We start from the raw sequence: 20,219 nt of genomic DNA on the forward strand, positions 1-20,219 counted from the left end.
AATATCTAGGTGTGCAAGCCGACGAGAAGCTAACGCTCATTGAACATGTTGACTACGTTATAAAAAAGGTGGCTGTTAAATATGGTGTGCTTTGCCGGATAAACAGGTATCTAACATTCGAATCTAAGGTGACGTATGTACGGTCTGTTATAATGCCACATTTTGATTATTGAGCTACAGTATTGCTACATGCTTCAGATACGCAACTACAAAGACTGCAACGTTTACAAAATAAGATAATGAGAGTGGTTCTTAGATGTAGTAGGTACACACCAAGTGTTTCGATGTTGGATATGCTTCAATGGTTGTCCGTACGACAAAGGACTGTCCGAAATTGCCTGATTTTTATTCATAAAATGAAACTCGGATTACTACCTGATTATTTGATGGAAGATGTCGAATATGGAAGAGACGTGCACTCTCATATCACTAGGAGAGAAGCTGACTTTAGATTACCATATCTTACAAAAACAACGACACAACGATCACTTTTCTATCGTGGACTACAAATTTACAACACATTACCTCAAGACGCTAAAGAAATGACAAATATCGCACAATTCAAAAGGACAACAATTGACTTCGTTAAAAAATTTTATTGACCACTGACATGAATGTCAGCGAATGAGAACAAAATGATAATTATATAATGACTACAGAATGTACATTTCATAATTGACTAGATGTGATGGACTTAGAGTGATGGCCATACGCGGGAGTAGACGCAACGAGAAATATAGTACCAGAAAAAATCCGACGACATCAAGTAATATAACATTGAAAAACTAATTATCTACGAGATAATCAGTCCCTCCCACTCCAAAAGAAGCGTATGGGGTGGAGGTAGGACCCAAAAAAAAATTAAAGGGCCTTTGGGACCCTCACAGTTTATCTCTAAGCAGGATTAGTATCTTCAACTAAATTTGTCGGGCCTGTGCCATTTTGTGGACCATCGACAACAAGCATGAAATCTGAGCTCAAAACCTGGGAAATATTAATGACTGAAGCCAACTGGAGGGCTCTATCAACACCAAGACAATCCAAATTATTAATTACGCCTTGTAACAGAATATCACGCAACCTACTCAGCTTGAATAAGGCAGATTTGAATACATTAACCGGACACTGTCCGAGTAGGTATCACTCTAAAAAAATCGAAAAACTGGCAAATGATAATTGTCGTTTCTGCAATTTCGAAGCTGAAACTTCGGAACATTTACTGTGTCAATGCAGTACACTAATTCAGCGAAGACTGCGAATTCTTGTAAAGGGCATTCTTATGCCTAACGAGATTTGGTCTGCTGAACCAGAAAGGCTAAAGAACTTCATAAAGGAAGTCATACCTTCGTGGGGGGATATGTAAAGTCCTGGTGCGACTATCACTTATTCCCTGAGTGATGGAACGAACTGACACTGCATACATAGCAAACTGGAGTGCATTACAACAGATCAAACTAATGGTCGCAGTGGTACAATGCTCATACAGAAGAAATTTAAATGTGTATGTTGAAATTTATTCGGTGTTTGGCATTGTTTTTGTTTTCATTCCAGTTTCATTGATAGATATTCATCGATGAAATAATTTTTATTCGTAGGCTAAATAAAAGGCTTATGATTTTCGGTCATAACTTGCTTGTAAAATAGGGGTCCAAAATCGGTGTTCAGTATTACACATTACAGAAATTAAATTCTTCAATACAAATCAGAAATCATTAAACAAACAGCTTATAATACCCAAACATGTTTTCGAATAACTGATATATATTCGGTTTAAAATATTTTGAGTGGATGTTATATCTCCCCAACATTTCAAATTATTATCAGAGGAATTTGAAAAAAAATAAATTAATCTGCCACCCCTTCTCTTGCCATTGGCTCCCGCACAGCCAGACCCGCTCGAGCTGCATGAGAATGACGTAAAGTGCGACATACGATTTTTACGTTCTTTTTGATTTGCATTGCACTTGATAATGATGCCTTCATATTTGCGGAGTTTTGATAACACCGATTCCTGGACAAGCAGCAAAAGAGAGGGAACGCGATCAACCAAGGGGGTAATGTTTAATTAGGAGTAACCCCACCACCACTGGTGCCGTTGTTCGCCTTGAAAACTGTTGTTCATCAACTAGCCCCCGCTTCTGGATTGTTTACGTTGTCTTGCGCTCGTGATGTAAGTATTTGTAGGGGAAATCGCGGCGGCGAATAAAGCCATGGCAAAATATTCATCATTAGCTTTTCCACGTTAAGGTGAACGGAATAGAGAAATATGTATTTCGCTTGGATGTTCATCTTTTCGAATACCATTGAGAAAGCAGGCCGAGCCGAGAGTAGAAAAAAAAACCGTTCGAACCGTGTGGAACACCAGCAAGAGAAACAAGTGGCGAGCGGTGCCAGAAGGGGATGTAAATACATAATGGAAAAGAGAATTAAAAAAAGCGTAACTTACCAAGGCAAAAAAGTTTGTGTGGCAATCTTCCAAACTTGCGCCGTTAGTTTGGTGATTCTGGTGCGTCATGGTTGTGTTATTCTTAACATTTTCACTAGAGGATAGATAAATACAATTTCTACAATGCTGCTTTGGTAAGAGAGAAGTGGCGCACTATTGTGTGGGTAACATCACTGCGCTCGGCTCCCAGTGCGAGACAACATTCGGTGCTATGGCACACACCGAAACAAAAAAAAAATTCACGACTTTCCACCACACGCACACAGCGATACTCTAATTCTTGGCCCTCTGTATCCGAATATACACTGCTCTCTTTTTTTCTCCTATATTTCGCTATACTTTGCTACACCTTTCCACCCAGAGAGCTACTGATCTTTTCTTCGGTAGCAAAATTTCTTTTCCTTTACACCGGAGGCTTTTGGTATTATTCACTTTTCACAATGATTTTTTTTGTAATTTATTTACGCCACCGAAAGTAACGCACGCTCCGCTCCGTCGGCAAAATTATTCACCGCAGCACACTACACTTCGCTTGCTAGCTAGCGATTTTTCACCTTTCCGATGGCGACGGTAGAAAATGGCGGATATAGAAAACAAGCTAAAACACTGTTGTCATATTTGACATTTGCGAAAAATCACACTCACACACATGTAACACGCGACGAAACGGGAGACCAACACATTCCCAGGTGCGGAGATCTCAGCCGCATATATTTATGCACTTTTGCTCCTCTTAAACGCGACCGCGCACACACACACCGACACAGGTGCGGAAAGGAAAAATTGGATTTTCTTTTTCCCCACTTTTGCGAAGGAAAACTTCCCTCGAAGTGAAGCACACACAATATTCTTCACTTCCACCACTTTCGTCAACTTTCGGGATATCCGTGTGCAAATTACTGTGCGCTCGTCGTGCCTCACTTCACTTTTACACGTTTCTGACTTCAAAACAGCCCTGCGATCGAGGGCCACACAGCTATTGAGAAGCGAATAAAAAACTCAGCTTCTTATTTGCTTCGTCGGAACGCAAAAATAATCCGTCCGTTCGATTCCCACGTCGAGAGTCAATTATATTTAGAAAGTATGTTAAGTCCGAGATCTCGATCTAGCTCGAGTGTGTGCGGGACTGTGTCTCTTTTTTGCCTTCGCTCAACACACATAAAAACCCCGCTGGTGGTGTTAGTAAGGTCCGAGCATTCACTCAAATTCGCCGCCGCTCAGCGGCGAGTGACTCAATTCTGCGATCGTTTCGCCTCTTTCAGCCGCCCAATACTTGCGTAAACAATGGCAACAATGTAATGTGTAACAGACCGCAATGATGTGAGCGGTTGTTAGTCGATGTCGCGTGTACACTGTGCACGATGTTTATTAGTCCCTCGCTCCTTCTCACTCAATCTCTCTCTCCCTTCGGGCAAGCAGCTGAGTTCATCTATTCTCAATGAAAACGTTATTGCTGCTGCTGCTGCTTTGATGATGATGCGATTGCATCGCACCCAACTCATTAAAACTGTATATCAATTGCCTGCCATATATCCATCTCATTCTTGCCAGTGCGCGTCAGTTCACCACTATCAGTTCCCCATTCAACAAGAGACAGGGGAAATCGCGTACCTTTTCTTTCCGCTTATCGTCACTCTCGGGTCTCGCGTACTTTCACCATTTTTATCGATTTCGAACGCGACAATATTTGGAATCTTCACACAACTTTATACACAAACTCCTTCGCACCGAACTTCCATTTCCACCACACACGTATGCAAGTGTATGTGAGAACGAAACCGAGACACACTGGTTGGGACGCGACCTCTTGGTTTGATATTTTCTCCCAAGAAGGTTCACACACGCAAGCAGAACGAAACGACAAAGCACACGTCCGAACACGGCAACGGTTGAAATCACAATGCGAGCGAATCGAGCGACGGTCACACGGCGGCAAATAGGCGACGGCTGAATTATTAATGGCGTGTGTTGCGTGTGCGAGTTGCCTCAGAATGAACTATCGCGCACTACCACACACACACCGAGGGTGATCGAAGTGAGTGGCGAATTTCCAATGCGATCAAGACTGGATGCTTTCGTTTGCCAGAGCATCCAGCAGAGTTAGATTTCGATGCTTTTGAAATCATCGTTTGAATTCTTGTTGAACGTTGGAAATCATCCCAATCAATTTCTTAGAAGAATTTCGTCTTTTCAATAAAATATTCCTTACATTGTTGTTTGTACTTGAATTAAATAATTCAACTTTTACTGGTCGTAAAATCATCCAACCTGAATGTTCGGGCAGTTACAACAAACTAATTTTCACAATAATTTTTTTTTTCGTTTTTCGCAGCTTGAAACTAAAATTGTGTTTATTAAATTTATTTCCTTTATTTTTTTTCCTGGTTCTACTCACATTTTACAGTTTCTTTATAAATTTTACGCACACGGGTCCAGCGGTTATTAGAAACTATCAATGCGTTTCTTGATCCTCTGGAGATGCTCGTTCCTACGTACGAGCTACGTTTCCCAATTATATCCCCTAAAGGACATCCAGTTACTCAGCAAACATTAAATCGTACAACTTTTGGCAAATGCTTGGTGGCATATAAATTCGTATCAAATTATAATCGTATGAAATATCAATCAAAAGATACGTCATGTGTATCCGAAATCGTATAAAATGCAAAATCATGATGTTCTACTTCATTGGTTTTAGTAGTGTTTCGGTATAACGATCATCTTATAGCGAATTCGTTTTTAAAACTGAGTCAGTGCCAAACTGACTCTGTAATAAAAAATGTTTTCAGTTTCACGAATGCGGTGGTTTGTTGGTGTGCGTTATATAGTTTGATTTGTTTATATTTGCTACGACAAATGTACAGTGTCGACATCTGGTGACGATATTAGTGCTTGGGAGGTAAATTATTCTCTATCAGATCAGAAGGACCAAGTGCAGTGTAAAAATATAAAAGTTTGAATGAAAATTTTTACTTCATATTGTTTGATTCCCTAACACATGTAGTTCTAACACTCACTTAACCATTTGTCAATGCATTTCCTGTTTGTTCCACAAATAATTACTATTATAATATAAAATCATCATTAGATCATGATTTTGAAAGCAGGTTTATTCCACCTGAATATCCATCATTATTTCCGCCTCCCAATGAAAGAACACGTAGCTTAATGCTGTCTACTCGAATATACTCTTCAAAATCAGAATCCGAATTGGATTACGATTCCAAAAATACAAAAGCAAAAGCAGCAAGTTTTCTATTTTCATAGTCTTTATTTTCAGATTTTCCAAAACAATAGGGCTCTTGCTACACATACATGCAGAGCATGTGTTGGGCACACATTCGCTTGTTTACATTCGTAGTGTCTATGCAGCAGAAGCGGATTTTTATCAATCGGCGTTCTTGTAGATGATTTAAATAGAGTTACGGTCATTCTAATAGTGCATAGAGCTAACATGAACTTTGTGAAACAGTTAGGCAAGCTATTTTATGAACAAGAGTTTTTGTGTAACGCATATTATTTAGTTTACTAGCACCTATTTCGCGATGTTCATTGAGCGACTCTCCCATTAGATTGGAATCGAAAAATTGGCAGAAAAAGGATTATCAACATTTTCGCACCTAGATCAAAGTCACAGAGTCTCGAGCTCACGTTTGAATGCTTCCTTGTATTTCCATGAATTGGTCAATCGATGGATTTTTTCCGTTTCCGATAAATTTTCTTATAAACGTATTTAGCTTCTCCGCAGAGCATTCGGGTACTCGGAAATCATATCTGAGAGTTGGTTGATATTTCAGGCTGAAAATGTCCTTAATTTCAACATAATCAACTGCTTTTTTGGCGGAACTAGCCGCCGATTAAGGATATCTGCACACGAATATTCATTATAGTTTATTCTTTCACGAGACCAGCAAAAAGCTTAAAACCTAAATGGGAGCACACTTCACCTAATCCGGCTATACAATCGCAATGTGCAGTTTGCACTATTTCTGTGAAAATTTTTGAATAATCAATCTGCTTCCATTGATATGAATCATGGCCAAAACAGAAATTTCTATTTTTCCCCGTGTGTATGGCTTTGACGCTAAAAGTAAATATTTTTATGTGAAGAAACATATATTCGCATGTTATTGATATAGATTAGCGCGTAATCTTTATAACTATTTCGCTAAAATAATTATTTAAACAAAGCTCAATCTTGTCGCTCCATATAATTCCTATGGAGCGATCACTTTTGCCTGCCCAACAGATCACTAATACATATGCACGCTGCAAGCGCCCTATACTCGGAACTTGACAGTTCAGTATAGTTGTATTGGTGAACCCGAGTGCCAACCCGTGGAACATCTCAGTGCGAAACTAACAGCTTTCGGGGCGAACTAGTGCGACACTGAGTGCGAAACTGAGTGAATAAAAAAACGTTTTGACAGCAGTTAGTGCGGCACTAGGGTTGAAACTGAACAAAAACGAATTCGCTATTAGTATCGCGACATGCAGTAGGGGAGAGGGGGGCACATTCGGACACTTTTTTCCTTAATTTTAATATGCTTTGTAAACTTCAAAAACGATCCTGAATTCATTCTGGTTGTTACTTGGACATCGAAGTATCATATGAGCGTGTTAGAGGTGTGTTTTTGAAAAAAACAAAACTTAGAGTGCTTTGAGGCACTCCTAAATCATGTCCGATTGAGCTGAAATTTTGTACAGGTCATTTTTTTGGGGCCAATAAACAAAACGTACATGGTGGATTCTTTAAATTCGATAATTATTTTTTTCATGCCCTCATTGCCTCTCAGGCTAAGCCCCAAAAGGTCTATTTTCGGTCAAATTTTTTTTTCGAGATGACACCAGATCTCGACGTTCCATGCATTTTTAAGTCATTTGGCATTGACAATAAAATTTCGTTTTTCCAAATTTCCTTTACTCCCCTTTACTTGGAAGATGTTTGAGGACCAAAAGATCAAAACTTTGAGCGCATTGAGGCACCCCTAAATCATATCCGAAATTTTTTGGGCCATTGGGTTTTTGAAATTCGATGATGAAATTTTTTCCATACATCCATTGCCCCCCTTATATTCATAGTGGTTTCCTTTGTTGTCATCATGAAATGGAGGGAGTGAAATCAATCCGTTGGAAATGTTTAAGTGATGAACTTCACAAGGGTATATGGTGTGAATATAGTTTTTATGAAATGAAATTGGAAATCATGTTCTCTACTGTTCGTCTGTTGAAAAGAATCTAGAAAGTAGGGTGGCTTCCAGAATAGAGTGAGAGACTTTGACGCGACTTCCGTTATCACGCGTTACTCGTGGCGTAGTAAAAATAATATTAGACTGTCAAAAAAGTCCTGCGGTATTTTTTTTGAATTTTCATTTGTTCATAAAATTAGTTACAATCATCTCTTTTAAGTCAAATATGCGCCGTTTTGTTCGGTAACTTGTTCCCAACGAGATGCCAACTTCATAATACCCCTGTTATAGAAGCTGGCTTCCTTATTGGCAAAAAACTCGGATAGCCAATTTTCACAGGTCTCTTTTGTGGCTAACTTCTGACTACCTAGCTCGTTCGCCATGGTCCGGACTATACGGCGGATGCAAAAGAACCCCCCATTAGAGCTCCCGGAGCTTCTGGCGCGTCACCAAAGAAGTGTGTGGCCTGGCGTTGTCCTGATGGAAGACAATGCGGCCTCTGTTTATCAAAGATGGCCCCTTCTTCATGAGTGCTACCTTCAAGCGGTCCAGTTGTTGGCAGTATAGGTCCGAGTTGAGCGTTTGGCCATAGGGAAGCAGCTCATAATGGATTATTCCTTGACAATCCCACCAAACACACAGCAGAACCTTTCTGGCCGTTAATGAGGGCTTGGCCACCGTCTGAGCCGCTTCAGCGGGCTTCGACCACGACCGTTTGCGCTTCACGTTGTCGTAAGTGACCCACTTTTCATCACCAGTCACCATCCGCTTCAGAAACGGGTCGATTTTATTGCGATTCAGCAGCGATTCACATGCGTCGATACGGTCAAAGATGTTTTTCTGCGTCAACGTGTGTGGCACCCATACATCGAGCTTCTTTGTGAATCCATGCTTCTTCAAATGGTTAATAACGGTTTGATGACTTATCCCCAGTTCTTGGCCGATGCTACGGCTGCTACTATGCCGGTCTTTCTCGGCTAATTCAGCGATTTTGTCGCAATTTTCGACGACAGGCCCGGAGCGTGGTGCATCTTCGACGACCTCTACACCAGAACGAAAACGTTGAAACCATCGTTGTGCGGTGGAAATGGAAACTGTATCGGGTCCATAAACTGCACAAATGTTATTGGCAGCTTGAGATGCATTTTCGCCTTTGTCATAGTAGTACTGTAAAATATGTCGGATTTTCTCTTTATTTTGCTCCATATTTGCGACACTATAACTCACGAACGACTTGACCAAACAAAACACTACCTAGGACTATATTATAGCGCGCAAAAATACCTTTCCAACAAGCTATAGTATGACTCGATACAATGAATACAACTAGAACTACGCGCTTACAACGACACCTCGCGGAAATACCGCAGGACTTTTTTGACAGCCTAATATTTGAAGCCTTATCTTCTATCAGTGCGTTGCAAAAGTTTTTACCCATCTGTGGTTCGATGGTTCCGTACGAGCGAACGCATGATGGGTGTACGTGGAGCGTTCACCGAGTGGTGAAAGTAAAGCGGAGCACCGTATCGTATGCCTGCGTATGAGGTGAACGAGAGAACGCATGATTGGCGCTCTTGGTCCGGGTGAGCATATGAACGACACAGCGAATGTCAGGTATAGCAACCTGCGCATGATGGGGTATCTCTTCTGCGTAACTTTTATTTGTCAGACTGTTCAAGAGCGCTTCCAATGCATTCAACGATTAATGCGTTGAGCTGGTTTCATCGCACCGACAGTGGACTTTTTGTTTAGAGAGTGTTAACAGGAAACGACAGCGGAAAATTAATTTTTATAAACATTTATTTTTAAGATTTTTATAAAGATTTATAATGATTTTTATAAAAGTCCCGTATTGATCCGCAGGGACCAACGTGAGTCAAAAAAAAAGTTCATCTTCGGTCCTCTAGCTCGGTCAGGGCTTAACGTGTTAAATAAGCCGGAAGAACTAGTGTATGCTGGACAGGAATAGGCTGGGTTGTTTGATGAAGTATCGCAAATGAAGCAAATGTTGGCCGAAACATCAATCATGGCTGATGAAAAGATGTATGTCGACATGTTCTTTTACCTTTCCGTGGCTTTGGTAGTCAGCTATCTCTCCATTTTGGCTATTCACTTAAAAGTTTTCTATAGGCCGCAGCTGGGGTATGTTGGGAAGGTTGACGGTCTACGCGACAATGTTTATCTCCAGCCGATTATATTATCTCCAGTGATCTTTTGTCATAATGGGCTGTTCCCATTGAAATGGTTGAATTTGAATCGTGCTTGCTAGGCTTTAATGCTCTAACTGAGCCAGTGATTTTCAGGCGCAAACAAAATCTAAACCACCGAAAAATCACAACTGAATGACGATACTTAGAAAGAAATAATACAGATCAGGTTTAATTGCAAGGACACATGTTAAGTATTTCACGAATGAATGAGACTCGCTAAACTATAGTTTATTTTCACATAACGTATATACATAACGTTTTGTTTTTTTTTGTGTCCCGCGTTAGACCTTTGACCATCTGGTCACTTTACCCATAAGCACCTGGATCGTTGGAAGTGAAGTCATAAGGATTTCCTCCAGATTCAAGCTGAACGAACAGGAACACATTCAAAATCCATCTTTGGGTAGCCTTTGGGTATTCACTGGGCAACGCATTTCCAATCGAACTGCCTTTCTTTGGTAAAACTCCGGTTCGGACACAAACGTAAATACGACACGAAAACGTTTGTTCATTCGATCGGAAAAATGTGTCAGACAATGGAAGATTACAAAAGTTTTTTTCAAGCAAATTTACTTAACAAATAAACTTGATTGACTCCGCATGACTTAATTGATAATTATTAATTGACTATTAACAATACTATCAAATCAATTGAATGTACCACGATTCTCCTATTATTGCTTTCCACGATTCGAACTGGAAATGAGAGCCCGCCAATGACGTAACTCACTCTCATCTGACAGCGGTCTATTATTTTCTGTGTCGGTTCTGTTAAAAGTGCAACCCATTTGTGAGCATGGCAGCGATATTAAGAAATTCTGTGCTAGGCCGAACATTCATACAATTCGGTTCGAAAATTGTAAGTAATTTAGAGTTTCTTTGCACTGCTATTTATTCTGCAATATATAATTCTGATAGTAGAACACCTTGCTGAGTTTTTGACAAATTGTGTACTGTGTTTACGAGTTAGTGAGTGCCTTCGTAACGAACTCAAAATTCATCTTTTCGAACCGACCGTCAATCAACAATCATGTGTGTTTTTGTTTAATCCAATCGGATTCTGTTCCACTTGCGGATGAATAATTTTATAGTTTTAGTATACGGTACTGTTTTAATTCGATTAACTCAATGCTTATTTCATGTGTCATGCTTGCGCCGGGACTATGTTTATCGATGATGCCACTCACTCACGCGTTTATGTCAAATCGGTTACGCTGCAAACGATCCACATGTGGGGCCCAAATGAATCACGAATCACCAGGAAGCAGCACACAATGTCCGCTGTTATGCAAGCGCCAATCGGATCAAACCATTCAAGAAAGTCGAAATTACGGATAAAGCACGGAATGACACCAAATCTATGCAAATGAGGGCTGAATACGAAGCCCTGGAAGAGGGAGCTTCCGTAACTGGTCAAACAGTTCAGTCGGTAGGACAATCGTTGGCCTCCCGAGGGTGAGTCCTGCTGGCCAAATCGCTGGACAGCCGTAAAAAATGATCTTATTTATTTCAGTTATCTTCGTCCAGTAAAGCCGTATTCTCCGCCAGAAAATGTTGAGTCTACAATAGTGGCAATTGGAAACACCCTCAAACTTTCCGATCGGAAGCAAAGTTTCACCACTAACGAACTAAAGTTTGAATTTCTCGCAGCCTGCTACAATGCCTTTAAACATTCTGTCCCTAATTCCCGACTGCACGAAATAAACACCATGGGTAAGTTGATGTCGGCTTATGTTGATAGCGTTCGCAAAACATGTGTTCCATCTTATATTTCAAGACGATACCATTGATTTTTATCAAACTCCGGTGAGCACTACTTTACCATTGGAATCCCTCAAACCCGTTGAGCTGCCGGAGAATCTACACATTCAGCACGAGTACATTCGTTTCCATCCGGAAACTGACACAATGTTCGGAGGGAAATCGGCTTTCCCGAAAAGTTCCACTATCGTTACGGGTCTGAAGTACAAAGACAAATACAGAGGCCATGCGGCGAAAAAATCGTGGCCCTAGTTATCGTTGTTGTATGAATAAAGCAGTCAATGATAAAATCCATTATTAACCCGAACTTTTAGTTTAAGTACAGCGATGGGCACTAAAAAAATGAGTGGGTTATATCCAGCGTTGCCAATGTTCTAGTTTAAACTGGATTCGTCCAGTTTTTGTCTCTCTATCCACACTTGGAAAAATCCTCGGTCGAAAACTACCAAATACATTTGGTAATGCAAACTTAGTAGTTGTCAACAAACCCGCATCCCTACCAGAGGTTAGTATATTTTACTCGATAACATTAGTAAACGTGAATGTTGTCATATCTTAAAACTGGTGAGAAAAGCGCGTATTAACCACTAGGTAGTGCGGACTGAATCAAAACGGCTGTCAAAAAAGATCCAATTGAAATGTTAAAAGAGATCCAACGATCAGGAGTGTTATTTTTCTTATGATAATCAACACTATAAAAGAGGTATTGTTGTCAAGGGCAAACATAATCAAAATTATAAAATGAACGAGCTACATTTTTCCGTCAATTGTTCAATTAACCATTCCATCTCTGAAAGAGCATCTCAGCCTTTCACTGAGCAACGCATTTTTAATGTCCCCTCTCTTTGACATAACGTTTTCCGAACGAAATAAAAACAAACGAAGTCAGAGTCACGTAAATGTTTACTCCTGCGATTTGAAAATATTCGATAAAAAGTGGAAGGGAGAGATGCCAGATGATTTTTAAAAAAAGTCTGTAAAAACATGTGAATGTCTGTTAAAAATGTGGAAAAGTCTGTAAAAGCGTGCAGATCTACAGAAATGTCTTTTAACGTTAATTTTCACATATTCATTAATACTTTGTACATCGCGTGGCACGTAACATTGTATTTTGTATATATATATACAGCCATTCCATGCCTAACCAATATAGTGGTTCTCAGATCTTCGTCAGAAGTGATAATTTTGTTCTTTATCGCAAAACATTAAACTCGTATTTTTTTTTATTTTCTCATTAGGGTGCGCATTTCCATTTTAGGGTGATCCAACAATGCGGACTGAAATAATTTTGACGTGGGACTACGTCTAACCGGAATATATGGAGGGTAAAATGAAAACCTAAACACAGAACATGCAGGAAAAAATGAAAGATTTCGAATGCTTATAGCTCGAACATTTCGTACTGGATAGGAGAGATGTTTGCATCACTTGATAGGGAATATTTCTACGCATCTATCGCAACTAACAAAATGTTGTTTTTCATTAGATAAACAATTGAATAACTGTAAAATATTAGGCGTTATCTAAACGCCCTAACTGCATCGTTTTGATTGGCCCGATTTACGGTTTCCCTAACACAGCCATCAAAACCAAGCAGCCTTGGGGAAATCGGCATTGCAAATACATGAAAGTAGGGGGACTTTTGTTCTCATCGAAAAATGTTCCCTAACACAGACTTTAAAACCAAGCAGCGAAATCGGCATTGCAAACACACGAAAGAGCCTAGAGGCGAGTGAACTGAAAAGTTTAAACCTTCTTAAAGCCAAAAAGAAGAAAAAGAACACACGATAGTAGGGGGAGCTTTTGTTCCCACCGAAATGTGTTCCCTAATAGAGATTTCTAAACCAAGGTGCCTGGAGAAATCGGTATTTCAAATTCATGCAAGTCGGGGGTATTTTTGTTCCGACTGGAATGTGTTTCCCTAACACACACTTCAAATCCATGGAGCGTGGGGAAATCGGCATTGCGAATTCATACAAATCGGGGTATTTTTGTTCCGATTGAAATGTGTTTCCCTAACACAGACTTCAAAACCAAGCAGCCTTGGGGAAATCGGCATTGCAAATACATGAAAGTAGGGGGACTTTTGTTCTCATCGAAAAATGTTCCCTAACACAGACTTTAAAACCAAGCAGCGAAATCGGCATTGCAAACACACGAAAGAGCCTAGAGGCGAGTGAACTGAAAAGTTTAAACCCTCTTAAAGCCAAAAAGAAGAAAAAGAACACACGAAAGTAGGGGGAGCTTTTGTTCCCACCGAAATGTGTTCCCTAATAGAGATTTCTAAACCAAGGTGCCTGGAGAAATCGGTATTTCAAATTCATGCAAGTCGGGGGTATTTTTGTTCCGACTGGAATGTGTTTCCCTAACACACACTTCAAATCCATGGAGCGTGGGGAAATCGGCATTGCGAATTCATACAAATCGGGGGTATTTTTGTTCCGATTGAAATGTGTTTCCCTAACACAGACTTCAAAACCGAGGTTTCTGGGGAAATCGGCTCTGCAAATAAATGCAAACTGCGAGTACTTTTGTCCTCGCTTGCCTTTGTGCAGAGTGGAATATGTCTGTCCTAACATGATCTTCTAAACTTAGGAACCTGGGAAAATCGTGCAGCCACTAGAAGCGAATGAACTTCCCAGTTTCAAGCAAATTCGAGATTCGAGAAGTATGTACACTTTTGGGATGTAAACTTCAGAGGGAAATGTAAAATAAAATAATCGTTTGATAATTTTGTTGTTGTCTTTATTGGAAAGATTTTCAGCCTTAGGCTGGTTCATCAAACGTTTGATAATTCTTCCGTACATATATTTTGTTCTAGTCATCATACCAAACGTAAAAGGTCCGTCATTAAATTTACTTGTAACGAAGAACAATCAATCACAATAAATGAATTGACTTTACACGGCATTTGTTCATTTTTTTCACTAACAGAGCAAATATATTGAACTCAATTGAATTTGGAAACTGTTTCATTCAATCAAGAATTTAATCAATACAAACGAATGATTGCTAAGCTAAGGTAGTTCCACGTGAACCTTGCGGTTATATCATAGATATAACCCACTCATTTTTTTTCCACTTTTTCCCAAAATGACTTTTTTCAAAAATTTATAACTTTCGAACCACTTAACCGATTTAGCTGATCGACATATCAAATTCAAGCCAATGAGCTTTAATTGAGAAATATTGAACTTGCAGATAATATCGATCCTATTTTCGCAATTATTGAGTGTAGTCGTTTTTTAATTTATTCATGGCTTTGGACCAGGGGGCGCTTTTTTCTATATTTTTTCTTGAAAGCTGATAATTTTTACATAAAATATCTCGGTATCAGAGATGCTATTTTTTTCGTTTTTGAAATATGATTCTTCAAAACTAATCGATGGTTCGAAAACAATTTTTCCCCATTTCTCCCACTACAAAAAGTCATAACTTTTGAACTATTGGACCGATTGCTATCATCGACATATCAAATTGAAGCTTACGAGTTATTTTTCTATGAAAAGATTTTACTTAAAGATAGGAGCGCTATTTTTTTATATTTTTCATGGAAAGCTGAGTATTATTTACCTAACATATCTCGATATCAGACATGCTATAATTATCGTTTTTAAGTTATAACTTTGTAAATTTAACATGTTTTAAGTCTTCGATCAATATTCATATGTGCCTAAACTAGACCTATGCTACTAGAATCCAAACTTCCCGCAAGTGCGATATTTTTTCAAATTTTGCTTATTGGCTTCCATTTAATATATCGATCATCTAAATCGGTTCAGTAGTTAAAATGTTATGATTTTTTGCAGAATGTTATTTTTGGACAAAGGGGGAAAAATGATTTTTCGGACCACCGGTTAACTTTGAAAAATCATTACTAAAAAACCAAAAAAAATAGCATCTCTGATATCGATATATGTTATGTAAAAAAATCCTCAGCTTTCAAGAAAAAATATAAAAAATATATAGCGCCCTCTAGTCCAAAGTCATAAAAAAATAAAAATACGACTGCAATCAATAATTACTAAAATATAATTATTTTTTTCGCAAGTTAAATATTTTTTGATAAAAGGCTAGGTCAAATCAGTTCAGTGATTCAAAACTTATTAAGTTTCATTTGTCATTTTTGGGAATAAGTGGAAAAAATTGATTTTTCAGACCACTTAATAACCTATGTGTTGTAGGTGTGTTTAAATGTTTCAACGATCTACACATACATACATACACGTACATACGCGTTGTTAATTTTTATAAAAATCAGTATTTCTTCGTTGATATATTGGACATCCACCAAGGCTTGCGGTCTTGTCGTTGATGAAATTTATAAGAAAATGCAGTGTATATTTTCCATCCGCCATGCGAGGCTATACAAGTCTTAGATCACCACATGGTCATGAACCATGTCTGTGGTAACAATATCGAACAGTAACCCATATTTCGTTATAAGCAGACCCGAGAGCGAATGTAAGTTGTTGAAAATAGAATGAAAATTTTTATTCGATGTTGTTTAAATACTTAGAAGACATAGTCCTGACCCTAACTTAACTATTTTTCAATAAATCTCCTTGCATTTCAGCAAAACAATCTTATCTAGAACAGAAAAAAATTATCAGAGACAATTTTCATTCAAGATTTTTCCTTACCTGCAGAGAATGCAATTTTTCATTGATTGTGAATAATCGTATCCTCTCTTTCGTTTGCAATGATGTCAGGGCAAAAGTACGGGTTTCAAACTTCATACACACCAGATGGGCCAACCAGAAAGACTGCCGGGCCGCAGGTTGAGTATCGCTGGTCTAACGTCATGTGTATTGATATAAATGTATTGATATAAAATATAATAACTTTTCTGTATTAAAACTGTGGAAAAATGTCATATGGTGAGACGAATATCTTTGGTGTGATGAATAAAGCCTCTTATTTTTCAAAAACCTGTGAAATATTGTTATATCCAAAAAGTCTACAACAAAAATAAAACAGATATGTCTGTAAATTTACAAACATATTTGTAAATCTGGCATCCCTGGTGGTCTGAGAATTTATTGCAAGAAATCGCTTGAAAACATGCATGAATTTGCTTGAAAATGAAGTGGATTGAGTCCGCACCACTTAGATTAACCATTTTTATTGTTGCCATAAGGGAATACGGAGGTATAATAAGGATATAATTTCAATACGCGCATTTTCGGCGGGAGAATGTAGCCGATATTGAGCTTATGAATCATGGTTCTGCTTGACATGTATGTTTATTAGTACGATTGAAAATGACTATAAATTGGAAGTATTTGCCAAAAAATTTGATATATTTACTATTTATTTCTCTTAGTGCAGTCAAACAGTTAATTTCTAAAATCTTCCAGTTTTTTCAAATATCATTCAGTTTCATCCAGTTTTTTTTAATATGTGTGCTTCAGTTATGTTTCCATATTATGTAAAATTCACAATGTATAAACAATATCCCACACTCACCCTTCTTATCCTCTGACCAATTTTGTTTTTTGACTTTGAGATACTTAAGGATACTCATTTTACCTCATTTTAATTCTGATACCAAAATTAGGTTTGGACAAGCCTGATACACTACGTTTCACAACTATAGGACCACTTCTTTTTTCTGAGTTTCCAGAGATATGCAAGAAGTCGATTGAAGTCGGTGTAGAATACAATAACTATCTTCATTTATAAGACTGGCCATTTCAATATTATTGTTGTGTTCAGGCGCGGAACGTTCAAAAAACTAAAATTCCAGTGTTTCATAACTCTCACTCTCACTCTTTCACAAAATTAACGCCGATTTAACATGGATTACGATAACTTTCTAATTCGTAGGTCATCTTAAGTTCACAATCAGTTCAAATAACCCATTCGGGATAGTTACGTTTAATCATTTATTTGTATTGATTGAATGAAACAATTATCGAATTCAGTTGTATCCGAGACACGACCGCTTAGGGCGTAGGACTACGCATTTTTTTTAAATTCGTTGGTTAATTATTTCGGATATTATTTGCGAATATGTCGAAAATTCATAAATAACGCTTAGGGGACCCTGAAAAGGTTTCATGGCTTACGTGGTTTTGTAGAATCATTTCGAGAAGCAACGATTTTTTCTTGCCTTTGCGAGAACAATACACTAATTGGTCATATGTCGCAATTTGTTTCTTTATATCAATGTACGCATTGCACTGAGTATTTAACGAGAGGCATCTTCCGTGCATCGCCATTCAACAAGCATCAAACACGCGTCTAACAGATGTACACAGTTGCAGAGATAAACTTCGAGTGAAATATTCACTAGCGTTCATAGCTCGAGAGGAAACATAAAACACAAAACGGGCAGAGTAAGCGACCTTTGTTGTTTCGGGCACAGAGAGATTCTGGATTTTCCTTAGAGGAGATGCAATACTTATACGCTAGTGACAGCTTACTCACTTCGCAATTATTCTCTTTTCGCTATCCCCCTTTGTTGTTTCTATTCTTCTTCTTGTTCTCTTTATTGCTCGTTATTGACAGCTCTGTTCGGGAATGCACATAAATGGACAGAACAAAAGTATGGGGAAATGGGAATGCTTCCAATTTTCATCAATTTAACTATATACAGACTATGGGATTGTAATGTATAGCATATCAAACAAATCTTAGAAAATTTCCGATTCGATGGTTATGCAAAACGTTAAAATCCGTTCGCAGCAAAAATAGTTATTAATATTAACATTATTTCATAAAAACGTGACCTGTTTTCTGATTTGACTCTTAATGTAAGATGTAGTTCTACGTAAAAAAAACAGGAAGTGGGTTATATCTATGGTATAACCGCAAGGGTGACGTAGGACTATCGTTGATTTAGAGATCATTTGTTTGAAGTTGAATCTGAATTCATTCTGAATGAATGAATATTTGGGGGACTTCGAAAACGAAAGCGTTATGTTGGAGGCACAAGGTTTTATGCATCCAATATTGGATACGAAAATATCCTACTGATGGGGAAGAATAATCTTCAGAAGCTATCCTGTTAATTGCGATTGATTGAAAAATCACAAAACCAAATGTATTTGGTCACAGTGTTATATGGATAGAAAACAATCAAATAAACTCTTTCACATGAATGTATTTTTAAATTCCCAGAGGAACTGGCAGATTATTTTCAGTAACGATAAGATATTTCCACATTTTCCTCGATACTGGAAGCCCACCAGTGGTTAATGCCAACTCGATAACCACCTGTTAATAGCACTTGATTGAAACATATTTGGTCACAGTGTAACATGGATGGAAAACATTCAATTAAACTCTTTCACATGAATATATTTTGAAAATTCCCAAAGGAAGTGGCAGATTATTTTCCAGCAATGATTAGATCTTTCCGGATCGTTCTCGATGCTGAATGGCATCCTATCGGAAAGAGTTCTGCGCGTGTATGTGTCGATCCTTCGCCGTCCACCTCCTCCAGCACGTTAGGCAACGATGTTGTCTTGTCGATGTCCTCACGAAAAATGAATGTGTCTCACCACCAGAATATCGCTTAAGTATGCTTTTTGTGTGTGATTGAATCGAGAGAAGGTGTGGTTTACGATGGCAATTTGGAAGGCAAACTAGAGGGGAATGAACTCTCTGAGCTCGGAACTTCCGGCGACTGAGCAATAATCGATTGCGGGCGCATACAATATTGGATACGGAAATATCCTACTGATGGGGAAGAATAATCTTCAGAAGCTATCCTGTTAATTGCGATTGATTGAAAAATCACAAAACCAAATGTATTTGGTCACAGTGTTACATGGATAGAAAACATTCAAATAAACTCTTTCACATGAATATATTTTGAAAATTCCCAAAGGAACTGGCAGATTATTTTCAGTAACGATTAGATATTTCCACATTTTCCTCGATACTGGAAGCCCACCAGTGGTTAATGCCAACTCGATAACCACCTGTTAATAGCCGCGCGTGTATGTGTGTGTAGCGATGTCTTCCCAGGGAACCGTTTGTGGCATCACTCTCCTCCTGATAGATTCCCTTCTGGCCTAGGGTGCACAAACAGGCTCTTGGTGACACCGTTCATCCGCGCTTTCATGATAAATAAAGAGCTTCACCGCAACAGCGACAACATGCTCCAATCGCTGTTCAATTAGAACTGAGTGGATTTCCGAGCGCCGCTCGCTTATATACCGATTGGTGATTTCAATAGCCTATTTTGAAAGCAAATTTAAGACTATTGAAACAAGTTTTTGGATCCGAAAGTAACAAGTATAGAACGCGTAGACATTTTATCTTTCGAATGAAGTGTTTATCATACCATTTTGTTCAGTTGTTTCTTCTGTAGGAGCATTGAACCACTGCGACCATTAGTTTGATCTATTGTGGTGCAGTTGTTTAGGAGATATTAACTCTCAAAATCTCGGTCTCCGGCGTAACGCTTTCGTTTTCGAAACTTTGATTTTACACCCCGGTATAGAAATGAAAGACGTAGTCCTACGTCAAAACCACGAATGACCATTCGGGCGATTAACCCTCCTGTACTCGCGTGCAAAATCATAACACGTAAACTCGCGCACGGTGTCACAGACCAAAAATTGAACTTCTCTGTAATGTTATCATTGTGTATTTTTCAAG

General features: G+C 38.6%; 2 protein-coding genes across 3 annotated transcripts in view; one reads left to right on the forward strand and one right to left on the reverse strand.

Moving 5' to 3' along the window:
- LOC129764897 (mediator of RNA polymerase II transcription subunit 13) overlaps positions 1 to 4,353 on the reverse strand; it is a 144,522-nt gene extending 140,169 nt beyond the window's left edge. The window contains exons 1-2 of one of the 2 annotated variants that reach the window (XM_055764526.1): positions 4,058 to 4,353; positions 2,447 to 2,540 (exon numbers count right to left, since the gene is read on the reverse strand). In XM_055764526.1, the coding sequence (XP_055620501.1) occupies positions 2,447 to 2,515 (69 nt within the window). In that variant the 5' untranslated portion in view covers positions 2,516 to 2,540; positions 4,058 to 4,353. Of the gene's footprint in view, positions 1 to 2,446 lie in introns of both variants that reach the window. The other variant, XM_055764527.1, reaches the window with a different exon arrangement.
- Positions 4,354 to 10,564: 6,211 nt separating this feature from the next.
- Positions 10,565 to 11,913, forward strand: LOC129769396 (39S ribosomal protein L50, mitochondrial). Its single transcript, XM_055771647.1, has 4 exons — positions 10,565 to 10,704; positions 11,107 to 11,300; positions 11,359 to 11,558; positions 11,623 to 11,913. The coding sequence occupies exons 1-4, from the start codon at positions 10,642 to 10,644 to the stop codon at positions 11,856 to 11,858; spliced, it is 693 nt and encodes a 230-aa protein (XP_055627622.1). The 5' UTR covers positions 10,565 to 10,641; the 3' UTR covers positions 11,859 to 11,913.
- The last annotated feature ends 8,306 nt before the right edge of the window (positions 11,914 to 20,219 follow it).

Source organism: Toxorhynchites rutilus, chromosome 2, assembly GCF_029784135.1.
Source record: "Toxorhynchites rutilus septentrionalis strain SRP chromosome 2, ASM2978413v1, whole genome shotgun sequence".
Classification (NCBI taxonomy): domain Eukaryota; kingdom Metazoa; phylum Arthropoda; class Insecta; order Diptera; family Culicidae; genus Toxorhynchites; species Toxorhynchites rutilus.

Bases quoted from the DNA above. Each gene is read 5' to 3' on its own strand.
- LOC129769396 (XM_055771647.1), top strand. From the start codon at position 10,642: ATGGCAGCGATATTAAGAAATTCTGTGCTAGGCCGAACATTCATACAA. The intron at 11,301-11,358 runs GTGAGTCCTGCT...TATTTATTTCAG, and splicing joins CAATCGTTGGCCTCCCGAGG to TTATCTTCGTCCAGTAAAGC. The intron at 11,559-11,622 runs GTAAGTTGATGT...TTATATTTCAAG, and splicing joins GCACGAAATAAACACCATGG to ACGATACCATTGATTTTTAT.